Below are 20,250 nucleotides of genomic sequence, written 5' to 3'. Positions count from 1 at the left end.
TTCACGCGTGTGCTCATTTCGGGATGCATTAACATCAAGTAGTTTTTGAGTGACCCACTTCTTTGTATGGAAACTAACACTTTGTCCGTTTCGATATATTCTACACTTTTGACATGGACATCTTTGCTCTATAAATACACTATAAAATATGATATATGTCAAAATGTAATGTCTCAGATGAGACCGGTCATAGTTTCTCAGCTTTTGGCTTGACTTAAAAACCTATATTCCTATCAGGATTCCAAAAATCCATGAAAAGTCAAGAAATATTGTGCTGGGTCCAGCAAATGTACAACCAAATCCCTAATCAAAGTTGTCCATATTCCCAAATACAATCGTTTCCTAATATTCACTGCCAGTATTTAAACAAGTGAAATTAATCTATGTGAATTTTCAAAACACAAAGGATTTTGTTGATTTTGTTTGCAATCTGCGTAAAGTACATATTTCAATTATGTCAAAACGTTTGTTTTTCAACTTTGTACACGACCTTTCCAACACGACAAACTTCACTTCACTACCTGGTCCATGGGGATTTCGTCCATAAAAATAGCTACATCTCCTCTCACAATGGGTAAGGATAATCCGTCGAAAATGAAAGCAAATGTCACTTGATGATTAGTGGGAACACAATACTTGAAATGGTGGACTTCCTCAGAGCTAACATATATTGCTCTTTCGGTGAGGTTTTGAAAGGGCGACTCCTGTTCAAGAGTTGTTTTGATAGGGTTACGATCAAACCTTTAGTGAAGCTTTCCAAACGTTTCATGTTGGACATGATGAGGACGGTTCAAAATTTGACGCATCAGTGACCCAAAATATGTCTGATACAATGCCCAGTATTGATCGATACCACATGCTCATGTGTTTTGTCAGGTGAACAGTTGACTTGCCTTTGCATGTATTTGTGATGCAAACTATTTGATACTTTTATTGGTATTTCTCTGATTATGGCAGTCTGCGTTTCGCTATATTTATATACACAAGTGAATCACGCGATGTTAAGTATATTTCAACTAGCACATAATGATGAATTGTGTCAGTGGTAATGTCTTAATTTCTCACATTGCAACAATTAAAACGTCGTGACAAGGGTCCCCTCTCGAAGCGTGATCACTTGGTCAAGTAAAGCTTAATTTGCTGACTTTTGTGCGGTGGAGATCCGGTTAGAATAGGTCTTCACCAACCCATGCTCATCGTCGGCATGGGATGGACAGAATCGCTGACCCGGTTGATTCATGTCAGCGTATCCCAATTGCATTTCTCGATGTTCTTGATATCAATCTCCCGATTATCTTGATTATTTACAGATCACTACATGCCTGGAATATTACTAAATGCGGCTTTAAACCACGAGACAAAATACAGCATATCTGTGCTTCCTGATAACTCTGGTATGGTCTAACAATGTCGTAGATTTCAAACTAACTGAGGGGTTTAAGAGGCAACAATTCTCTTGTTCTTACTTCTGCGTCTGTGTGACGTATACGGTCACTAGTCTCCACCAAAGCCTGCTGTAGTTAAATGCCGTACAATGCTCTTGAGGTCATTCAAGAACTATTTGAGGTTAATGTGTCCCACGGGAGCCAACAAACAGGAGAAGACCTAGTTTCCTCACCAGAGAGATGACTACCAATCAACCCATGTTCGTCTTCAGTTGTCGGTTAGGTAATATTAAGAAATGCGTTATTACGATAATAGTAGTTCAAAGTACTCTTTCGAGAACAATCTCATTTGTAATTTGGCAACAGGAAAGGTCGGTCCGACATAGATTATCAGGTTTGATAAGGAGATTAGTCTGGAAAGGTCAGCTGAAGTAAGGGAGCTGTATCATGCTTATTTTCTTGATGTAGATATGGAAAATGCCAGGATACGGAAACGAGGTCTTTGGTTTAAATTACAAAATAACGGAATAGTTGCCGTGCCCTTTCTTTGAAAACCCAGTCTATATTGCATAAGGTCAAGTTTGACCTGAAAATGGTTCCTTGAAAATAGCATCCCAATTGTCTGTTCTGAAAATGATACATAATTGTCTGTTCACTTATGTTTGATAACTGGTGTCACCAGGGACCCATTCGTCTAAGACGATGTAAATCGCTGTGCATAGCTCTTGAGGTGTGTCAGAAACCTATGAAAAAGACTGACTGACTGACTGAGTTTGGTTTTACGCCGCTTTTAGCAATATTCCAGCAACATCACGGCGGGGGACACCAGAAATGGGCTTCACACATTGTGCCCCTGTGGGGATTCGAACCCGGGTCTTCGGCGTGACGAACCAACGCTTTAACCATTAGGCTACCCCACCGCCCCCCTATGAAAAGAAGGGGGTGGGGGGTTAAGCGTTCACTCGTCACGCCAAAGACCTGGGTTCGATTCTCCACATGGGCACAATGTGTAGAGCCTTCTGGTGTCACCCGCCATGATGCTACTGGAATATTGCCAAAGGCGGCATGAAACTAAACTCACTCACTCACTATGAAAAGGAGTCCGAATCCAACATTTAAATTGTTCATGTTAAGAATAAGATAAAGGATATTGAAAAGCGCTGTGTGAACATAAGAGACACGTTATGAATGGACTTCACCTAGGGTTCCGCCAGTGGCACTTCTGTGTTTGCCATCACCACGCTCGTGTGTCTGGGTTTCACGAGACGTCTTAGACCTGCATCACCTCTGGTTTTGCCAAAGATGATACAACTGAAGTACTGTTTAAAGCGAAAGTGAAATACTGTGTAATGACACACTCACTCACTCGTTCCCTAATTCCATCCAAAGAACCATCTGACACCCAGTGATGCAACTGAAATACTGTGTGAAGCGAAAGTGAAATGCTGTGTAATGACACACTCACTCACTCGTTCCCTAATTCCATTTGCCAAAAGCCATAACAAACATGAGTCAATATCATATAATGTCATTATATTTTACATTAGGTGAAATGGAATTGAGGTGACAATATATTATTCACTGTCATCCTAATTGGAATTTGAGTAGCAATCATTTTTACCACATTTCAGAATTTCAGTCGTTCACAAAAGATGATGTTATTTATCAAACATTCTGACACTTTCTCTAAATGTCATAACAATTTAGGTAATTTCACGCCCTTTACAACTTGTCGATTTCAGAGGCCCAGTGGGACTCCCACCATGCCTCGTCCTTGTCAGTGGATTCAAGCCGATAACTCGTCAATAACTAACTTCAGGTTACCTGACCAATGCAAAGCATTGCAAAAGCTTCAGAGAAGGCAATACCGTTACAATCCGAAAACACTTCTGTACGCTCACTGATGACAATTTACCAGCTATTATTGTACAAGTACAACTGTACAATTATTTACATCTGTCAATGTGAAACAGGTGCTCTCGCCTCCTAAGAAGTACAGCAACCGTTACCTTGGTAACAGTTATTGGAATTAATATTGGTCCTTGGTTCATCACTACTTGGGTATATATCACGAACGAGGTGATGCCATGTCACAATACTCGTTCTTAATCAAAACCTACTCTTAGTTGATATTATATTTTCTTTTTCATCTTGATATTTGATAAAAACACACAGTTTAATTATCAGAAAGAGAAACGGTAGTTTGTGTCAAGGAACCAAAGTGTCGCTATGGAGATGAGTGGCGACGTGCTAGTATCCTTCCTACACAGTTGTGTTATAGTTCATAACTTGTCATAGAGAGTTTAATATGCGCGATGCTGGATACCAACCTTAAATCGTAGTGGTGTGTTACCCATGTGCTGTAGCGTTCCATCTGCGCTTTTAACGTTGGAACTGCGTTCTGTCATAGTCCTGTAGAGAACGACCTACTTTCCCTTTTAAGTGACCCATTCATATAATTTTCATTACTAATTTGTTTTTGTTTTTCGCCCAGTGGAACTTATTTCGACTGATAATCAAGGTTGATTATTCCCTGGCGTTGGGGTTTTATATTAATGTTTCAATTTTCCATTTGTCATAAAGTTGATACTTCTATTTGGGTGCCCTGTCCTGGAATCGCACTATCTATTTTCATTTATCGCTTAAACGACATTGGCATTAAGCTTTTAATAATTGTATAAAGAAAGAGCTATTGTCAATGCCAAGTACACATTCAGAGTTTGCGTACTGTCTTTTAATTTGGACTTTGAATAAACATAACGGTGAAAACATCTTAAGTAGCAACAGGCTAATTCTCTTCTTCCAATGAATTCTATCAATACTAGCTGTGTTGGTCTTTTTGCGTATTTCAACTAGGGATAGTTCTACGTAAACGTGTTACAGTGAATTCAGGTTCAACAGTTATAAGGACGACTCGCCATCATGTCGAAGGAAAGTAAATAATGATCATGATAATTCGGAGGAAAGATTACTGCATCTAAAAACTGAATACGACAAGCAATGAATACAACCGAAGCATTCCTCTGATAATATTGCTTTGTGACTTCTTAATAAATCTATGAAACGATTGAAAGTGCCATTTCCGTTCAAATGGCATTTTTATACTGAGGAGTTCTTAAATGGATGCTGGGTTTGTGACATTACTGTTACAAAAACGTTTTCATCAAGTGATGAATGTTCATAGTATTTAACGCCGTAAGTCTGCATGACAGAGTCTAAACCAGAAACATCTGATGTAGTACTACGAATACTTGTTGTTTCTTTGAAAAAAGCGACTCTCTCCACAGAAACTAGAAATAGTTGTTGAGTTGAGTTGGGTTTTACGTCACATAGGCATTATTCCAGCCATATAGTGACGAGATCAATTCTGAAACACAATTTAAATACAAATTTAAACAGAATTATTTAAAACTATATACATGTAATGATTACACTAGAAATATATACCCAAACAGAGGCGACTGTACAAAGTCTAGATCTACTGTATCATGAACGTGTGACGAAGATTCACTGTCCTATTGTCATACCAGATGTTCACGAAAAGGAGAGCATATCCTGCCCTACCGGTGCCAGAATAGGGCATTGCACTGGATATCAGACATCAGGCATCATTTATGTCACCGATGCCATATGAAATTCTATGTTAACCATTCGAAAGGTTTGCAGAGGTTTTGAATGTTGTGGTGTGTGGTCTTGTGCATAGAGCTCAGGTCACAAATCAGTTAAAGTTAAGCAACGTTGGGCGCGGAGAGGTCTTCGATGGGTGACCGTGTTTGGCAGCTTGACTCCTGAGAGTTTCTAGGACATTAGTCCTGCACCACAACAAAGCACATATGATACATGTGGTCACACCTTAGGCAAGAGAGTTTATTTCAAAATTGTCTCGGTTCACCCAGCAGAAAATGGGTACCCGGTGGTATAAGTCATGTGATTGTAACCTTCTAGCGCCTAACAGGCAGCTTGGGTTATCCGGGGTAATAATGTGTGATGCGCTTTAAGCATACCTTCATTGCGTGGAGGCAGCGCATTATACATTATATAAATGTCATTGTTTGTATTGTAACCTTGATCGAACAACTTGGTGGGGTCTTTTGACGCCGTTTGAAATGATGATAAAAAGCGGCTGGGATGAGCAAACTGAGGATGAGCGTGTGTCTCCATCCTGTCTGTAGACTTTTTTGTCTCGTATATTTACAGATAAACATAAAAAGGATAAGAAACGGGTTGATGTTGAGATGCTGAAATTGATATTAAGCACGTCTATTACACGGACATACGTTTCCTTTATGTATCAAGAACTAACCGTTCTCACGAATCTCTTGGAGATAAGATGTGTGCGTGCCCCCACTGGGTTGGCAATACTTTCTCCATACCTTCAGTATAAACATGTGCTTATATCACAACACTCCTTCATGCGAATATGTAAACAGTTTTAGATGATGATAACCTTTTTCATGGAAAGTAACACGTTGAGAGAATTCATGTAAACAAATTAAGCTAAATTAGAGTTTATCAAGATGCGATAAGTACGTATTACGTGAAAGAAAACTGTCAAAGTAACTCTTTACATAGATGTTTCTTAGGATTAACTGATTACATTAGATTTTCTGCTGATACATTGACTGACTGAAATCATTAAGATGACGATTTACATTAGACTGAGGAAATATTTTTTAAGAAAGAGCTACAGAAAAACCTTTATAACTGAATTTTAATCAGAGGCGTTTTTATAGTCGGGCTATCTAGACTTGCCAATAACCAAGGCTGGAATGGGAGCCATGGAGCAAGGCTAATAACGTTGCTAGTCCAATAGTAATCTTTAAGCTATTACTTCAAGCGCCCGAGCGTAGCGTCCTCATAAACGCGAGTACACCCTAGGGACCCCCGTTAGGATTTCGCTTCAGAATGGGTCCCCAGTTCTCCATCATTGTGAAAAGAGCATTTTATGAGGATCGGCTGGTTACAAAGTAACTTGTAACCGACGACGTAGGTCCTTGCTTATGTCATCGATTATTGGTTTCAGTTGATGTTGTTTTGTGCTGCTGATAACAATATTCCAGCGGAATCATGGAAGGGACACCATGAATGGACAATGTCACCAAGAAGCAGGCTTAACTGTGATATTTGGAAGGACAGATCAGTGTGACATGTTATCTGTTTAAGTTCAGTAGTTGCATCCATTTATAACGCATGCGAGGTATCTATTTTGATATAGTTATAATAACTGAAATTATTACTTTGAGAAACAAACGCCACCCTGAGGTCATTGTGGGCAGGCATAAATTGTTCGTGTTAAATAAATAAAATTAAATGAGTGTAAAATAAACGTTTTTAGTGCATTACAATGCCTTGCACATTGGGAAGTGGGGTGTGTGGGTGGTTGGGGAGAGGGGTTAGTTTAAAATGAGGCTTACGGCAGTGTTCAAGATTGTATCACAGCAACCTGCACCTCTCTCTGTCTCTCGCTCTCTCTCTTTCTATCCCCTCTCTCTCCCCCCTCTTTCTCCTTCTCTCTCTCTCCTCTCCCTCGCTCTCTGTTAACGACGCGGATGCATTGCTGTATCACATTACCGCAGCTCGCCAGGGTAACAACAAGTACCATATTTTTATGTTTTAGTATCAGCCGGCGGGCGATCGAACTGTCTGGAATTATATAGGTTCCTATTTCATTCAGCAGCTGCGATAAACCTCCAACAACTTTAGATTAAAAAAGCAATAACTACTGGAAATGACGGATGGGGAATGAATGAGAGACAATATCAGCTCGAAAGCTCAACGAATTAAAGCGTAATCACTTCTTGGGAGGAGAGGCCCTGCCATTTAATCTTCAGTGGAAAAATAGATTTTTCAGCTTTTGGGGAAAAAAACTAAATAAATTGAAGGATAAAATCAGGGAAAAGATGAGATAATACTTTGGTATTGTTTGTTGAAGGTTTTATGAATACTAGAATATATTAGGATTTAGACATTTCCTATTTAACATTTGGAGCGAGATATCTTTGTCTCTTGAAATCACTTTGAACATGATGTTGTAGTAGATATTTAGACATTTAAATCTGACACCTTAGTGGCAAAATGGAGTCCATTCAAATTTCATATTGTCCCGGTTTATTCTCAGATGACAATTGGCATGCCTTTGCATGTGTTTGTGACGGTACCACGGTTGGAACCGGATACGGTTTTCCCGAAAACTTGTATCATCACAATTTGATGGTGATTCCTAAATACGTGCACATTACATAGTCGGGACCGAACAATGGACGCTGCTTTAAGTAGTGATTTCTTATGATTATGGAAATAGTGTGGTCGCTTTAGTCAGAAGTAAACGGCTTGATCTGAGAAATGAGTTAATTATTCAGACAGCTTAGGGACCAAAGCAAATGCCAAGCTGGCTGATGTTGGAATGAATATGCCCTTGTCATTGTAGACGCCAGCGTTGACCCTCACGTATATTGACGTAAATTGAACTCATCTGAGTCAGCATGTAAGCTGTACCCCAAGATTCCATTGTATGAAAAAAATGTAATTCCACTAAAACCCCATCGTTTCATTAATGCTGAATGATGGAAAACACTTTAAGAAAGCACGTCACTGGGGAAACGCAAGTCTGCTGTATGTGCTTTTTCAAACACGTCATTGATGTGTAATGAAAAGGGATGATTGACTGAATTTTGCTTTACACCACGTCACCGACGTAGCCTCACCTCGTGTGGTAGCGATGTAAATTGATGCGGGTCCTGTACAAGAAGTGAAATTCATTTTGTCAAATTGATTACATTTGGTGTTTAGCAGTTCTACTACACATTTCTTGTACACAATTTAGAAAGTAAAATTATCGTGTAACTTGTAAACTCGTTACGGTCATGTTGTTTGGACATTATTCTATCAAGGTTTATCCCCTAATGGATATTAAAGGTCAGTGTCGCGTAATGGGAATAAAATGCATAGTAGTGATGAACAAAATATGAAAGGATAAGTGAAAATAAGTGATGACACCAAGTGTTCGCGAAAGGGTGAGCTTGTCCTGCCTTTCCGGTAATTCATTAAGTCGCACACTATGCAGTCAAAAGAAATGGAAGTTCAATTGTTCTTTTCGACACCAGATTTACCAATACTTCGCTCGTGACATATGGTCCCAAAGTATGTGCTGACATTCAAATTGATCCCAAACATAACAGTTCTTCAAACAAATGTGATATGGGCATTGGCAAGCTAAAATTACGATGCGTTACATCATGTTGTTTGGATACTGTTTTTCAACATTTTAGGTGCATGAATTATGGACTAAAATGTAATGTGGAATATACACTGAGGTTATGTGAAATATGTATTTTCTCAAAAAGGGTGAAATTCAAGATGACTTTCATTTGTAGGCGGTTTGGTAACATCAAGTACAGAACATATAAAATCATCATCGTTTTAGTCTTGTATTCAAGTCACTTAATCACAAGACGCCGGTATGGTAGTAATACCTGTATGTATCTGTATATAAGTGCAAAATGTGAGAAAAGTTCTATGTGCTAAAATTGATATCATTATTATGGATGTGTGGCATGTATGTCTGTCGTTATGACAACAAGCTCATTGCTTGGTGATTTACTCCCTGTAGTCTTGTACATGTATAGTGTAAGCATGTTCCGCCCTAGAGGTAGCACCCCCACTCTCACAATCCGCCTAAAATGTAAATGTATGTTACGTGACTCCGCACAGATTTTCCCCCGACATGTATGGGCGGCCTGTGAACCAGACAATCAAGTGATGGACAAGACGATCAAGTGTCACACATTCATTGGGTGCAAACCCGTGAAGATCCGGGTTAGAATTGATCTTCAGTTACCCATGCTGAGGTAACGGGATCGGGTTGTCAGGATCGCTGACTTGCTTGACGCATGTCAGTTCCGTAGATCGATGTTCATGCTGTTGCTCACTGGATTTTCTGGTCCAGACTCGATTATTTACAGACCTGCGCCATATAGCTGGATTATTGGTGGGTGCGGCGTAAAACTAAACTCACTCACTCATTGGTTGCAATGAAACTGTAAGCGCTCCTGTGTGAGGCACCGCTGTTTATAAGTACAAATAAGTTTTAAAAATATCTTCATATGGCACAATAGGGGGCGGTTTATTGTCTCGGCCTGCCCCTTCTGTTGGTATCAGTTTATAAGAAATAAATGCTTAAGAGTTTACAATGAAACCCCGGTATTTTAGTCAAGCAGCACAAACATCGACCGGGTTCCGGTCAACATGAACCGTTAACTCCAAAGAATAACCGCCTTGATTATCGCGGAAACACATACCGCTGGTTGTAAAACCGGTGAAACAAGCTCACCTGGCGTTTCACCTCTGACTGTGAAAGCCCTTCCCCATCGCCCCGGGAACACAGCGTTCATCTGAAGTCCTGTTATATATATGTTTTCAATGGATCAGTTGTGGAAATTAACCGGATGCTCGACGCCGCATGGTTCTTGTACGTGAAGTAATACCAGGTCCAGTGTTGTCCTACAACAGGGAGTGACACGGAGGTGTTTCTCCTGTACACAACGAATGGAAAGGTCATCAGCTTTGGTTTGCAAGACAGCGTGAAATCACGAGGCGGTATCACGCAAGGAAAACCGAGACTGTCATGAACTCGTTTTTCTCATCTCCAGGTGGTTGATTTGATTCCGAATACCGTAATGAAATGTATACAAGAGATTCCAATTATGTATGTAACGTGATGAATATAATATTGGATTGAGTTCTCGACATTAGTTACGTTACCTCCATGAACATACTTGAGCCTATCTGTGTGCATATACGTCGTATAACCACAATGGGTAGGCTTACCGTGTTTGTCTGCTATAATAATTGATGCATGCTGTTTTTGCTATGGTAACCAATAGTTCCACGTGGGTGGCACTTTAAAGTCAGCATGGAGATAACAGACAGCGCATCTTCTTGTGTTCTTGAGAGAGTGAATGGGTTTGGTTCATTGCTGCGTTGAGTACTATATCCGTTACATCACTGCATGCCATTTTATGTGGGAGGAAAACCCGAAGCGATGCAGATCTTAATTGAGTGCCACGTGTGTTAGTGGTTGTGTGAGTTTGGGTTAACGCCGTTTTTAACAGCATTCTTGTTTTATCACGGCGTAGCTACGTGTGGGAGGTACGGCCGAAATGAGTGAGTTTTGTTTTACGCCACACTAAACAATATTCCAGCTATATGGCAGCGGTCTGTAAATAATCGAGCCTGGACCAGACAACCCAGTGATCAACATCATGAGCATCGATCTACACAATTGGTAACTGATGACATGTATCAACTAAGTCAGCGAGCCTGACCGCCCGATCCCGTTAGCCTCTTCTTACGACAAGCATGGGTTACGGAAGATCAATTCTAACCCGGATCTTCACGGGTTCGCCCGAAGTGACGCGGATGTTACGGGAGTGCGACGTTTGTTAGTGATTAGGTGCGTTTAGGTTAACACCACTACGGCGTACGTGCATGTGGGTGGTACGAAGTGATGAAGATCAATATCATTTGTGGCGTCCACGACAATGGGTATGGTGCTGTCAAACCGGGATTCGAACCTATGATCAAAGGTTTCTGAATTGCCCAAGGAACGCAACTAACACAACACATGACAACCTGTGCCCTTAAACCGATATGGGGAACCCCTGTCTGTTATTGTCTATCGTAGTGGAGTGTGTAAGTGAGTAAGTATGTGTGGTTTTACGCCGCAGTTTGCAATATTCTAGCAATATCGCGGTGGGGATCACCAGAAATGGGCTTCACACATTTACACCAAGTTTGGAAACGAAACCGGGTCTTCGGCGTGACAAGCGAAAGCTTTAACCACTAGGCTACCCCACAGCCCCCACCATGATGAGACGTAAATCCCAAATTCGAACCTGAACTCCACTTATTCCCATAATTAAGGTTTTTGCTAAAATAACGGACCAGGGTCTTAGTGGTTTTGTGCCATGCTACCGTGGTGAGTGAGTGTTGTTTTACGGCGCCTATGCAGTATTCACACCTGAAATGGGCTTCATGTTTTCTTTCCTAAGGGGGGTGTGTGGGGGGTGGGGTGGGGGGTTGACCGGTTCTTTGGCGTAACAAGCAAAAGGCGTTAATCACTATGTTATTCAACCGCCCGGCAATCTGCCTTGGAACAAAATAAACTACATGTGGCGGCAAAGAGAAGAATTCATTTAAAAACGTTTCCTTGTAACGCTGTCTATTTCTGTCTTATATCAAAATGCACAGACAGCAAATATACATTTATTAATAAGGACACAACTCTCACCGTAACGCTTTGACGTCAATACCAATATCCATGATTAATGTTGAAACTGAAGCCATGCATATTATGCAGGAAGAATTCAGTTCCTTACATTACGGGCTTGCTCGATTGACTGTGCCTCCTGCATTTCATTCAGGAAATACTAAATCATTTTCACAATCAGCATGTAATGTAATTTTTAGCTTAATAAATCATTTTGTCCGAGACGAAGATTATTTAAAGAAACTACATACATGGAGTGATTGAGTAAAGGTACAAACTCGGCATGGTTTTCAGCCATAGTGTGAAGAAAACTTGTAATGGGATATAAACCTGTTTTGAACAGAAAGTCAAGTATCCTTTTGAAAAACCATGCTTCTCAAAGTTTGCAAAGGACACCTTTAAAGATGAGCATCTGATGAAATAGCTTAACACAACATTGCGCGAGGACATGTTAAATGAACGAAAACCCTTTTTGCATGACCAAAAACTGAAACTAAAAAACTCACGAATTCATTGTTAAAAAATAAACAATCAAACACAACAACTCTCGGTAGGGCGTCTGTGATAGGGTCATAGCCCGGGAGCATCGTCTCATACTTGTGTTACACGTCTGGATGGTTGCCAAGGGAAGATTGTTAAACTTTTCATTACCACCACTGCTAAGATCTTCTAGAATTGCTGGAAGGATAGGGCGTCGCGAGAGGGCGAACTGCAGTTCATTGCCGTCGATATGGTTTAGGGCTGGTGACCAGGCTGGTCACTCCATGCGGACAATCGTCTCTTTCAAGGTAGGCATCAACGATCCTGTCGGTGTGCGGTCGAGCGTTATTGTTCATGAGGATACGTTGGGTCCAAATGCATCAGCATGTAGTATAAATCCAGAATGTCGTCTTTGTAGAACACACCTTTCACTGTGTGACTGTGCTTGAGCACCACTCCAAATCATGATTGAGCTCCCACCTTAGAGGTCATGGTAGGCTATGTTCATTTTTCTACTCATCTGCGTAACATCAGGGCAAGACGTTCTATGAGGTCTAGACATTTTCCGCACCCAGCCCTGGTCTGTCCAACTGACGTGATCTTCAGCCCAATCCAAACGTGCATGTCTGTGATTTAGGATCAGTGGGATTCAGGAGGCATGCCCTCTGTGACCGGAGACCAGAAAATACCTAGACGATTGAACACTTTCTGAGTAGAAACGTTAACGCGTTCTCCAGGTCATTTCTGAGTTTGTCGCCATTCACGAAGCGATGACTTCATTCGGCAACCAAGAGAAACATGTCTTCTTGTGAGGTGGAACCACCTGTATATGGCTTATCCAAACTTCTGGCAGCTGATCCAAACTTCTGGTAGCTGATCCAAACTTCCGGTAGCTGATCCAAACTTCAAACTTCTGGCAGCTGATCCAAACTTCTGGTAGCTGATCCAAACTTCTGGTAGCTGATCCAAACTTCTGGTAGCTGATCCAAACTTCTGGTAGCTGATCCAACTTCTGGCAGCTGATCCAAACTTCTGGTAGCTGATCCAAACTTCTGGTAGCTGATCCAAACTTCTGGCAGCTGATCCAAACTTCTGGTAGCTGATCCAAACTTCTTGATCCAAACTTCTGGTAGCTGATCCAAACTTCTGGTAGCTGATCCAAACTTCTGGTAGCTGATCCAAACTTCTGGTATCCCTTTCATGACCTGCAGTCAACAAGGTCGAATCAACGTGACGTCATGTGTGGCCAGTGTACAGCATGCCTATATATCCGCCAAGCTCTTCGATCGTCAAACGACGTGTTTGTTGATGAAGGGGTATACGTGCACTCAATTGCTTGCATCAGCAGCAAATGTTGTGGTCTCTGGTAACGATTTGTAAAGGATATGTCACGATAAATCAAGTTTTGAAGCACTTCGTGCATATCCTGCTTTGATGCATGCCTTCTTCAGTTCATTCTGAGTTTAGATTACGACGCACTCAACAATATTCCAGCTATATGGCAGCGGTCTGTAAATAATCGAGCCTGGACCAGACCACCCAGTGATCAACATCATGAGGATCGATCTACGCAATTGGGAACCGATGACACGTGTCAACCAAGTCAGCGAGCCTGACCACCCGATCCCGTTAGTTGCCTCTTACGACAATCATGTGTTACTGAAGACCAATTTTAACCCGGATCTTGACGGGGGGAGGGTGGGGAGTAACCATTCAATGTGTATCGGACTATCAGCCAATTTGTGGGATGACTTTTTTGACATCATCAAAACATGCTCCTTAGCAAAATATGAGCGGTATAGAGAACTATCATGTGTATGCCTGTGAGAGTACACAGCGGCTATTTTCAACAGGGATTCAACACTGAGAGGAAAATACGTTGTTATATAAGATAGATAATGACACAGAATCAAAATTCAGGAGTAATACGAAGAGAGGCATTTTATTCCAGCTCCATGTACGTCGATGAATTTTTGCGAGTTTTATTGCTAAAAGAGTTTTTGTGCGACATTAAGCTAGAAAACCCTGTCTGATCAGCTAAGATGATGGGCCATATTTAGCACCGGGAGCCTCTGGAAGGAGAGACTGTGTACATAGTCTGGCTTACCTACTTTCTTTTTTATATCCACGTATTGTGTATACATATGAGATCCTGTGAAATGTAGGTCATGTATGTCACGTGATCGATGTAAACTGATTCCTATGAAAAAAGGGCATGAGTTAACTTGATGATATACGTTGAAACAAATAAATGAACAGTTTACTACATTTTAAATAAAACATTCAGAGCCTAACTCGAGTATTTACAGAAGTAATTGGTTGAAAATGACAAAATAATAATAATGGCATTTATATTGCGCTGTCTTTACGCCATGAAGGTATGCTCAAAGCGGATCACACATTATTGCCCTGGATAACCCGGATACAATAGTTGTGATGACAATCATACGAAATAAATGATGATACCAGATGTTTTCGAAAAGTGTAAACTTATCCCACAAGTCTTAAGCAGAAGAGACGTGCAGTTGACGCCTAATCAAGAACTGATTAGTGTTTTTATGTTTCAGATTCTTCGAGCAGCAGCAAGAAATGAAGAAACTGTTTAAGAGGCTGTTGTCAAATACAGAATCTGGCAACTTTATTTTTGACGACGATAGGCTTCGAGGGCATGCCCGGATCGTTATGAACAGTTTAGGGGCTGCAGTTGACAGCCTGGATGATTCCTCCAGTTTGAGCAGCATGTTGGTGTCACTGGGAGAGAAACACGCGGCCTACAACGTGAAAGGGGAAATGATTTCAGTACGTGATTATGTCTTTAATCTCTAGATTGGTGTGATGCATACAAATAGCTCTACATTACTTAATCAAACACAGTCCTGTTGGCACACAATGGAGTGTCATTGCATCCGTTTAGTTCAGACCTTTCTGGTGCTTGAAGTGCATGTGGAATTTCTTATAAGCATGTGGTGCACTGAGACTGCGTTAAGTTGGTTGGCTGGTTGTTTAATACCGCACTCAGCAGTATTCCAGCTATATGGCGGTGGTCTGTAAATAATCGAGACCAGACAATCCAGTGATCAACAGCATGAGCATCAATCTACGCAGTTGGGATACGATGACATATGTAAACTACCTGATCCCGTTAGTCGCCTCTAACGACAAGCATTGGTTACTGAAGACCAATTCTAACCCGGAAGTTCACGCGTCGGCTGCGTTAAGCAATATTTACTCATTGAATACATGAGAAGCATAACGTATGCATCACATACATGCATAACAGCACGTGGTCATGGCGGTCACGTTGAGCAGGACAATGAGCTGATGTGCGTCACACTACCCTTTCGGTGTGGTCTGTTGTCCATTCCCTATCTTTGCAGTTCTGAATGTAACTGTTTACCAGCCGGAGTGATATATACTGCTCAAAACAGTATGAGGAGATCATCCACATTTGGAAGGCCCCTTTTAAGAGATAAACATCATTTGTTGGCCAATTTCCGGGTGTTATTGAGTATTTGAAGCACGGGAATTCATTTGGAACCGAAGGCGTAAGCCGGAGGTTTCAAATGAAATATTCCCGTGCTTCAAATACTCAATACTCAATATGATTTGAATGACGTCACCACTGCTGACGACGCAACAATACAATTGTGTGCGATATTTGTATGTGTCAATACGCAGCGAATAGTCTTTAAATTTCCGGGAATGTAATACCATTCGATCATGCTTTTCAACCAATCAGATTCAAGAACATGGTGACTTTTGGTTTACAATTTGCATTGCCCACCCAACATGGCAGTTGTACAGCTCCAGTATTGCTGAAGTCTGAGACAAATATACACAAATTGCCTTTTGAGGTTTTGATTTTGATTTTGATTATTTAAGTGTAAAAAAGAATAGTATATTACAGTACCATACGTTTCCTTATTGAAGAATTAATAACTGAGTACCTGCAGCTGTTTATGTTGGAGAGAACTGAGCTCAAAATCATCAGAAAATAAATGCTGATCACAAGCCAAAATCCCCATCCCGATCCTCTGAAAATCAAATTGCTGCTCCCTAAATGGATATCAATACAGAGATCGATCTAACTCAATTATAACGTATAGTCGATTAAATCGTGTGTATGTTTGGCCTATAATCGCCACACAGATAGCAACTTTGCACTTTACTTTCTTTTGATATAAAGGAAGCTTGATAGATCCTGAAAATTAGGACATTATCATCCATTACCTAAGGTGTCAGTTTCTCCCGTGGCTTGTTATAATGGGATTGCACCGACTGATACCGTACCTGGAGTGAAAGGACGATTAAAGGGTATGAAACCAGCTTCCTGTTCGACTCATCGCTCTAGTCACGTTACTTCACACCTTGATGCATATTTAATTACAATAACACCATGCCATTAGTTTCTATTCGTCTTGAACAGAATAATGCATCGTTGAATATTTATGATTGGTATGAAAAGATAATAGCTTCTCGTATGTTAGACTATATATGACCTTCCTACATAGAGTATGTCATCGTCGATATGTAGTATCAGTAATATGGAAGAAAAATATAATTTGGCACCCGGTGTTCTGAAGCAGATTGTTTGCCGGACATATTAATGATAATGATGACAACGTAGACATATTCGGCTCCTATTTTCTGAGAAAACAATATATAATTTAGACTGACTGACTGAATTTGGTTTTACGCCGCTTTTAACAATATTCCAGCAATATCACGGCGGGGGACACCAGAAATGGGTTCCACTCATTGTACCCATGTGGGATTCGAACCCGGGTCTTCGGCGTGGCCAGCGAACGCTTTAACCACTAGACTACCCCACCGCCCTATAATTTAGATGTTTTGAAGCAATGAAGAATACCATGGCTCCGATAGTGTTTGTTCTGTCAGGAGGGTTAATGTATTCCGTGTGCCAGAAACCAAAACCATGTTCTCGAAACCGATGAAAACTCTTCAGGTACTTTAATATAGACGTTAATTAAACGATTAAATGAAGCTCAAGTATCAATTTGGAATGTATGTTTCATTATGCAGTTATTTTGAATTGTACATGATATAAATTATAGTTGAATTATAATTTCAGTTTTTGATAGTCACGTGTTTTATATCCAGTAGGGAGCCCGGGCCAGTTGGCTTTGTGTAAAGTTAATCCCAGAATATGTTTCCTGGTTTGTGCGCACAATATCCGCCGTATTACCTTCACCAATGTAGCAAACACCCGAGGCCTGCTCTACCTCGGGATTCGGTCACATACCCTGATATAACTGACTGACTGACTGAGTTTGGTTTTACGCCGCTTTTAGCAATATTCCAGCAACATCACGGCGGGGGACACCAGAAATGGGCTTCACATATTGTACCCATGTGGGGATTCGAACCCGGGTCTTCGACGTGACGAGCCAACGCTTTAACCACTAGGCTACCCCACCGCCCTGATATAACTGAAAACGTGTTGAAAGTGTTACATCAAATACCCTCGTTTACATCGGTGATCTAAAGTGCCTTTGTGTATATTGCGTCTTCAAATCTATGACAATGGATTACTTTGACAAGTAAAATGTTGCGATACAAACAGGGGCGGTGGGGTAGCCTAGTGGTTAAAGCGTTGGCTCGTCACGCCGAAGACCCGTGTTCGATTCCCCACATGGGCACAATGTGTGAAGCCCATTTCTGGTGTTCCCCGCCGTGATGTTGCTGGAATATTGCTAAAAGCGGCGTAAAATTAAACTCAGTCAGTCACTCAGTTGCGATACAAACAAACTTCAAAGAAAACGTCACGACAGGTTTAGTTAGACAAAAACTACCATTCTAACAGAGAATTGGTCGTAGATAAAAAACAAACAAACAAATATTTTAGAACTCTATTAAAACATCAATCAAACCTTAGCAAGAGGACAAATAACACCGGGAATTGATCAAATTGCCTTTACGCAAAAAGACCCGAGCAATTTCAAAAGTTTTTTTCGTCAAACGATTGTGTCCTGTTCTTTAAAACGGTTATCTGCTGATTCAACTAAAGACAAAAAAGACAAAAACCGAAGCGTCAAACATCTACCGAACAGAAGAAACGGCAAGGAATACGGATGCCTACAAATTCTGTTGACAACTGTATAACCCCCAACTGTGACACGTCCATGCTCTTACAGCCTAAAACCATGCTGCCATTGAGATTGTTTTTTATATACTCTAGTTCACAATTATAGAAGCGTACATATGCCGTTTTTTCTAATAGTCTTATGAGAGAAAAGTAGTCATCTTGTTTGGCTTGGATATATTCTTCGAATGACGCCCATAACCAATCTTTTTTATTATGTTGCAGTTTCTTTGGCCCGCTATAAGAGACGCGATGAAGGTTAAACTCGGCGACCAGTTCACGCAGGAGACGGAGTTAGCATGGCGTCATGTTTTTGAATATATAAAAAGCAATTTATCTGAAGGCATCAAGCAAGGGGAGCTAGAACTTATGGAAACGGGGGAAAACAATTCCGTGGTGTTTTAACAATGCCTCCCAAACAGCCTGATTTGAATGTTCAAGCAACTACGACGTCCCACAGAGATCAATACAAGGCCAAGGAGTGACTGGTGTCATTATGTTTGCGCATTATGCAGACATAGAATGTTCAACAGAAGATTTAATTAACTGTCACAGATATTTTGCCAATCCTTTATCAAGTTATGTGGCATCAGACATGGCGGGGGAAGATCCGTGCCCAGGAGAGAGATGAGTAACGAGACATGCACCGAACGGATGCCCTACAGAAAGTTTGAGCGCGAACATGCGCCAATCAATCTCATAATACTCCTTTATTACCGTGCTTCAAGCGAGAGATGTGATTCAATTTTTAGTTCATCTCAAATACCTCTTGAAATGCCAATCACAATGTAGCAAATATTTAGCAAGAAAAAAATCCTTTCCTTCGACAAAAATGCCAGCTTAGATTGAAAGAAGCTATCATTGTTCATGTATTAATGTTGGATTTTGGAGACGGTTGTAGTCTTGTGGTTCGAGTCAGATTTGCCAAGACTACAACCTAATAATATGTATCCGCATTTACGTATAACAGATTGTGGTATGAAGCAATGTTGTAAAAGACAGAGGTATCAGAATGTGAATAATCTGTGATTCTGTTGGAATAGGTCATAGTCTGTCACTGACCGCTGCGTGAACATTAGGTGACACGTTACCGAACATGGACCTACGATGTCTCATGTGTCCTTTTATGAGAATATTGCATATATTGTGCTTGACCTAGACATTCTACGAAACGTTATTGTGTTCATTGTTCATTGTTTCTTGACGTCATAATCTGTGGCACCGAGCGACGTCATACTCAACACGCTGACGTCGAAACGTTTATTTGTGAAGTCCATATCATTCAAGCAAGATATAATATGTGTGTGAATAACTTTGGATGATGAAAGTTTGAACGCGATGTCAACAAAATAAATGTCTCATTCCCTCATGCCCTGTTCTTACCTTCCTGAAGTCTGTCCACATAGGTCCAATGTGCGAGGCGGCATCTTCAAGGCAGTAGATAAGGTAGAAGATTGGGGGATTCTTTCGGATAACACATTCATCGATTCTATCAACCTGGATTTGAACTGGATACATTGTGAGTGACAATCTGGAATTGAAATCGAAAGCAGAATAGTTCTCTGGAAACAAAATTGATATTTATGTTCACTGTCAATATTGTGTCGTTTCTCTGTGAACGAACCCTCTCGGATGATATATTATATATATATAGTAAGTAAATGGTAAGTCCAGATGTTGTCATGTTTTGCTTCCTATCAGTATTCTACCCCTGGCCACAGTCTACAGTAAATATAGCACTAAAGGACAGTACTATAATCTATTGGCAACTGGTGGCATAGGCTGCCATTACTGTCACAGAGGTGAGCCCTTATCAACGTAGGCCGACGGGCAGTTGTAATTAGACGTGAGGTCTTTTAGTATATTCTCTTAGACTCTCGATAGTAAATGTAGTCATGGAGACGGATGAACTTGAAGGGTCCATATAAATACGATCCACTGGAGGATGGGGAAAGTAGAACATTGTATTATAATTATAATACCCTGCAAAAGTGTTGCTGGTACTGATACACGTA

The 20,250-nt window shown here is 40.8% G+C and overlaps 1 protein-coding gene across 3 annotated transcripts in view; it reads left to right on the top strand.

Annotated features, from left to right (window-relative positions):
• LOC124275619 (neuroglobin-like) overlaps nt 1–19,908 on the top strand; it is a 44,572-nt gene extending 24,664 nt beyond the window's left edge. For all 3 annotated transcript variants that reach the window (XM_046711224.1, XM_046711225.1, XM_046711223.1), the window contains 2 exons: nt 14,700–14,931; nt 18,461–19,908. In XM_046711224.1, the coding sequence (XP_046567180.1) occupies nt 14,700–14,931; nt 18,461–18,640 (412 nt within the window). In that variant the 3' untranslated portion in view covers nt 18,641–19,908. The remainder of the gene's footprint in view (nt 1–14,699; nt 14,932–18,460) is intronic.
• Nucleotides 19,909–20,250: the final 342 nt, after the last annotated feature.

The sequence above is a fragment of the Haliotis rubra genome, unplaced genomic scaffold (genome assembly GCF_003918875.1).
Source record: "Haliotis rubra isolate DU_JTF1 unplaced genomic scaffold, ASM391887v1 Scf20, whole genome shotgun sequence".
In the NCBI taxonomy this organism is placed as follows: Eukaryota; Metazoa; Mollusca; class Gastropoda; order Lepetellida; family Haliotidae; genus Haliotis; species Haliotis rubra.
Note: the sequence above shows the minus strand (reverse complement) of the source record. Positions and strands in the feature narration are given on the sequence as shown.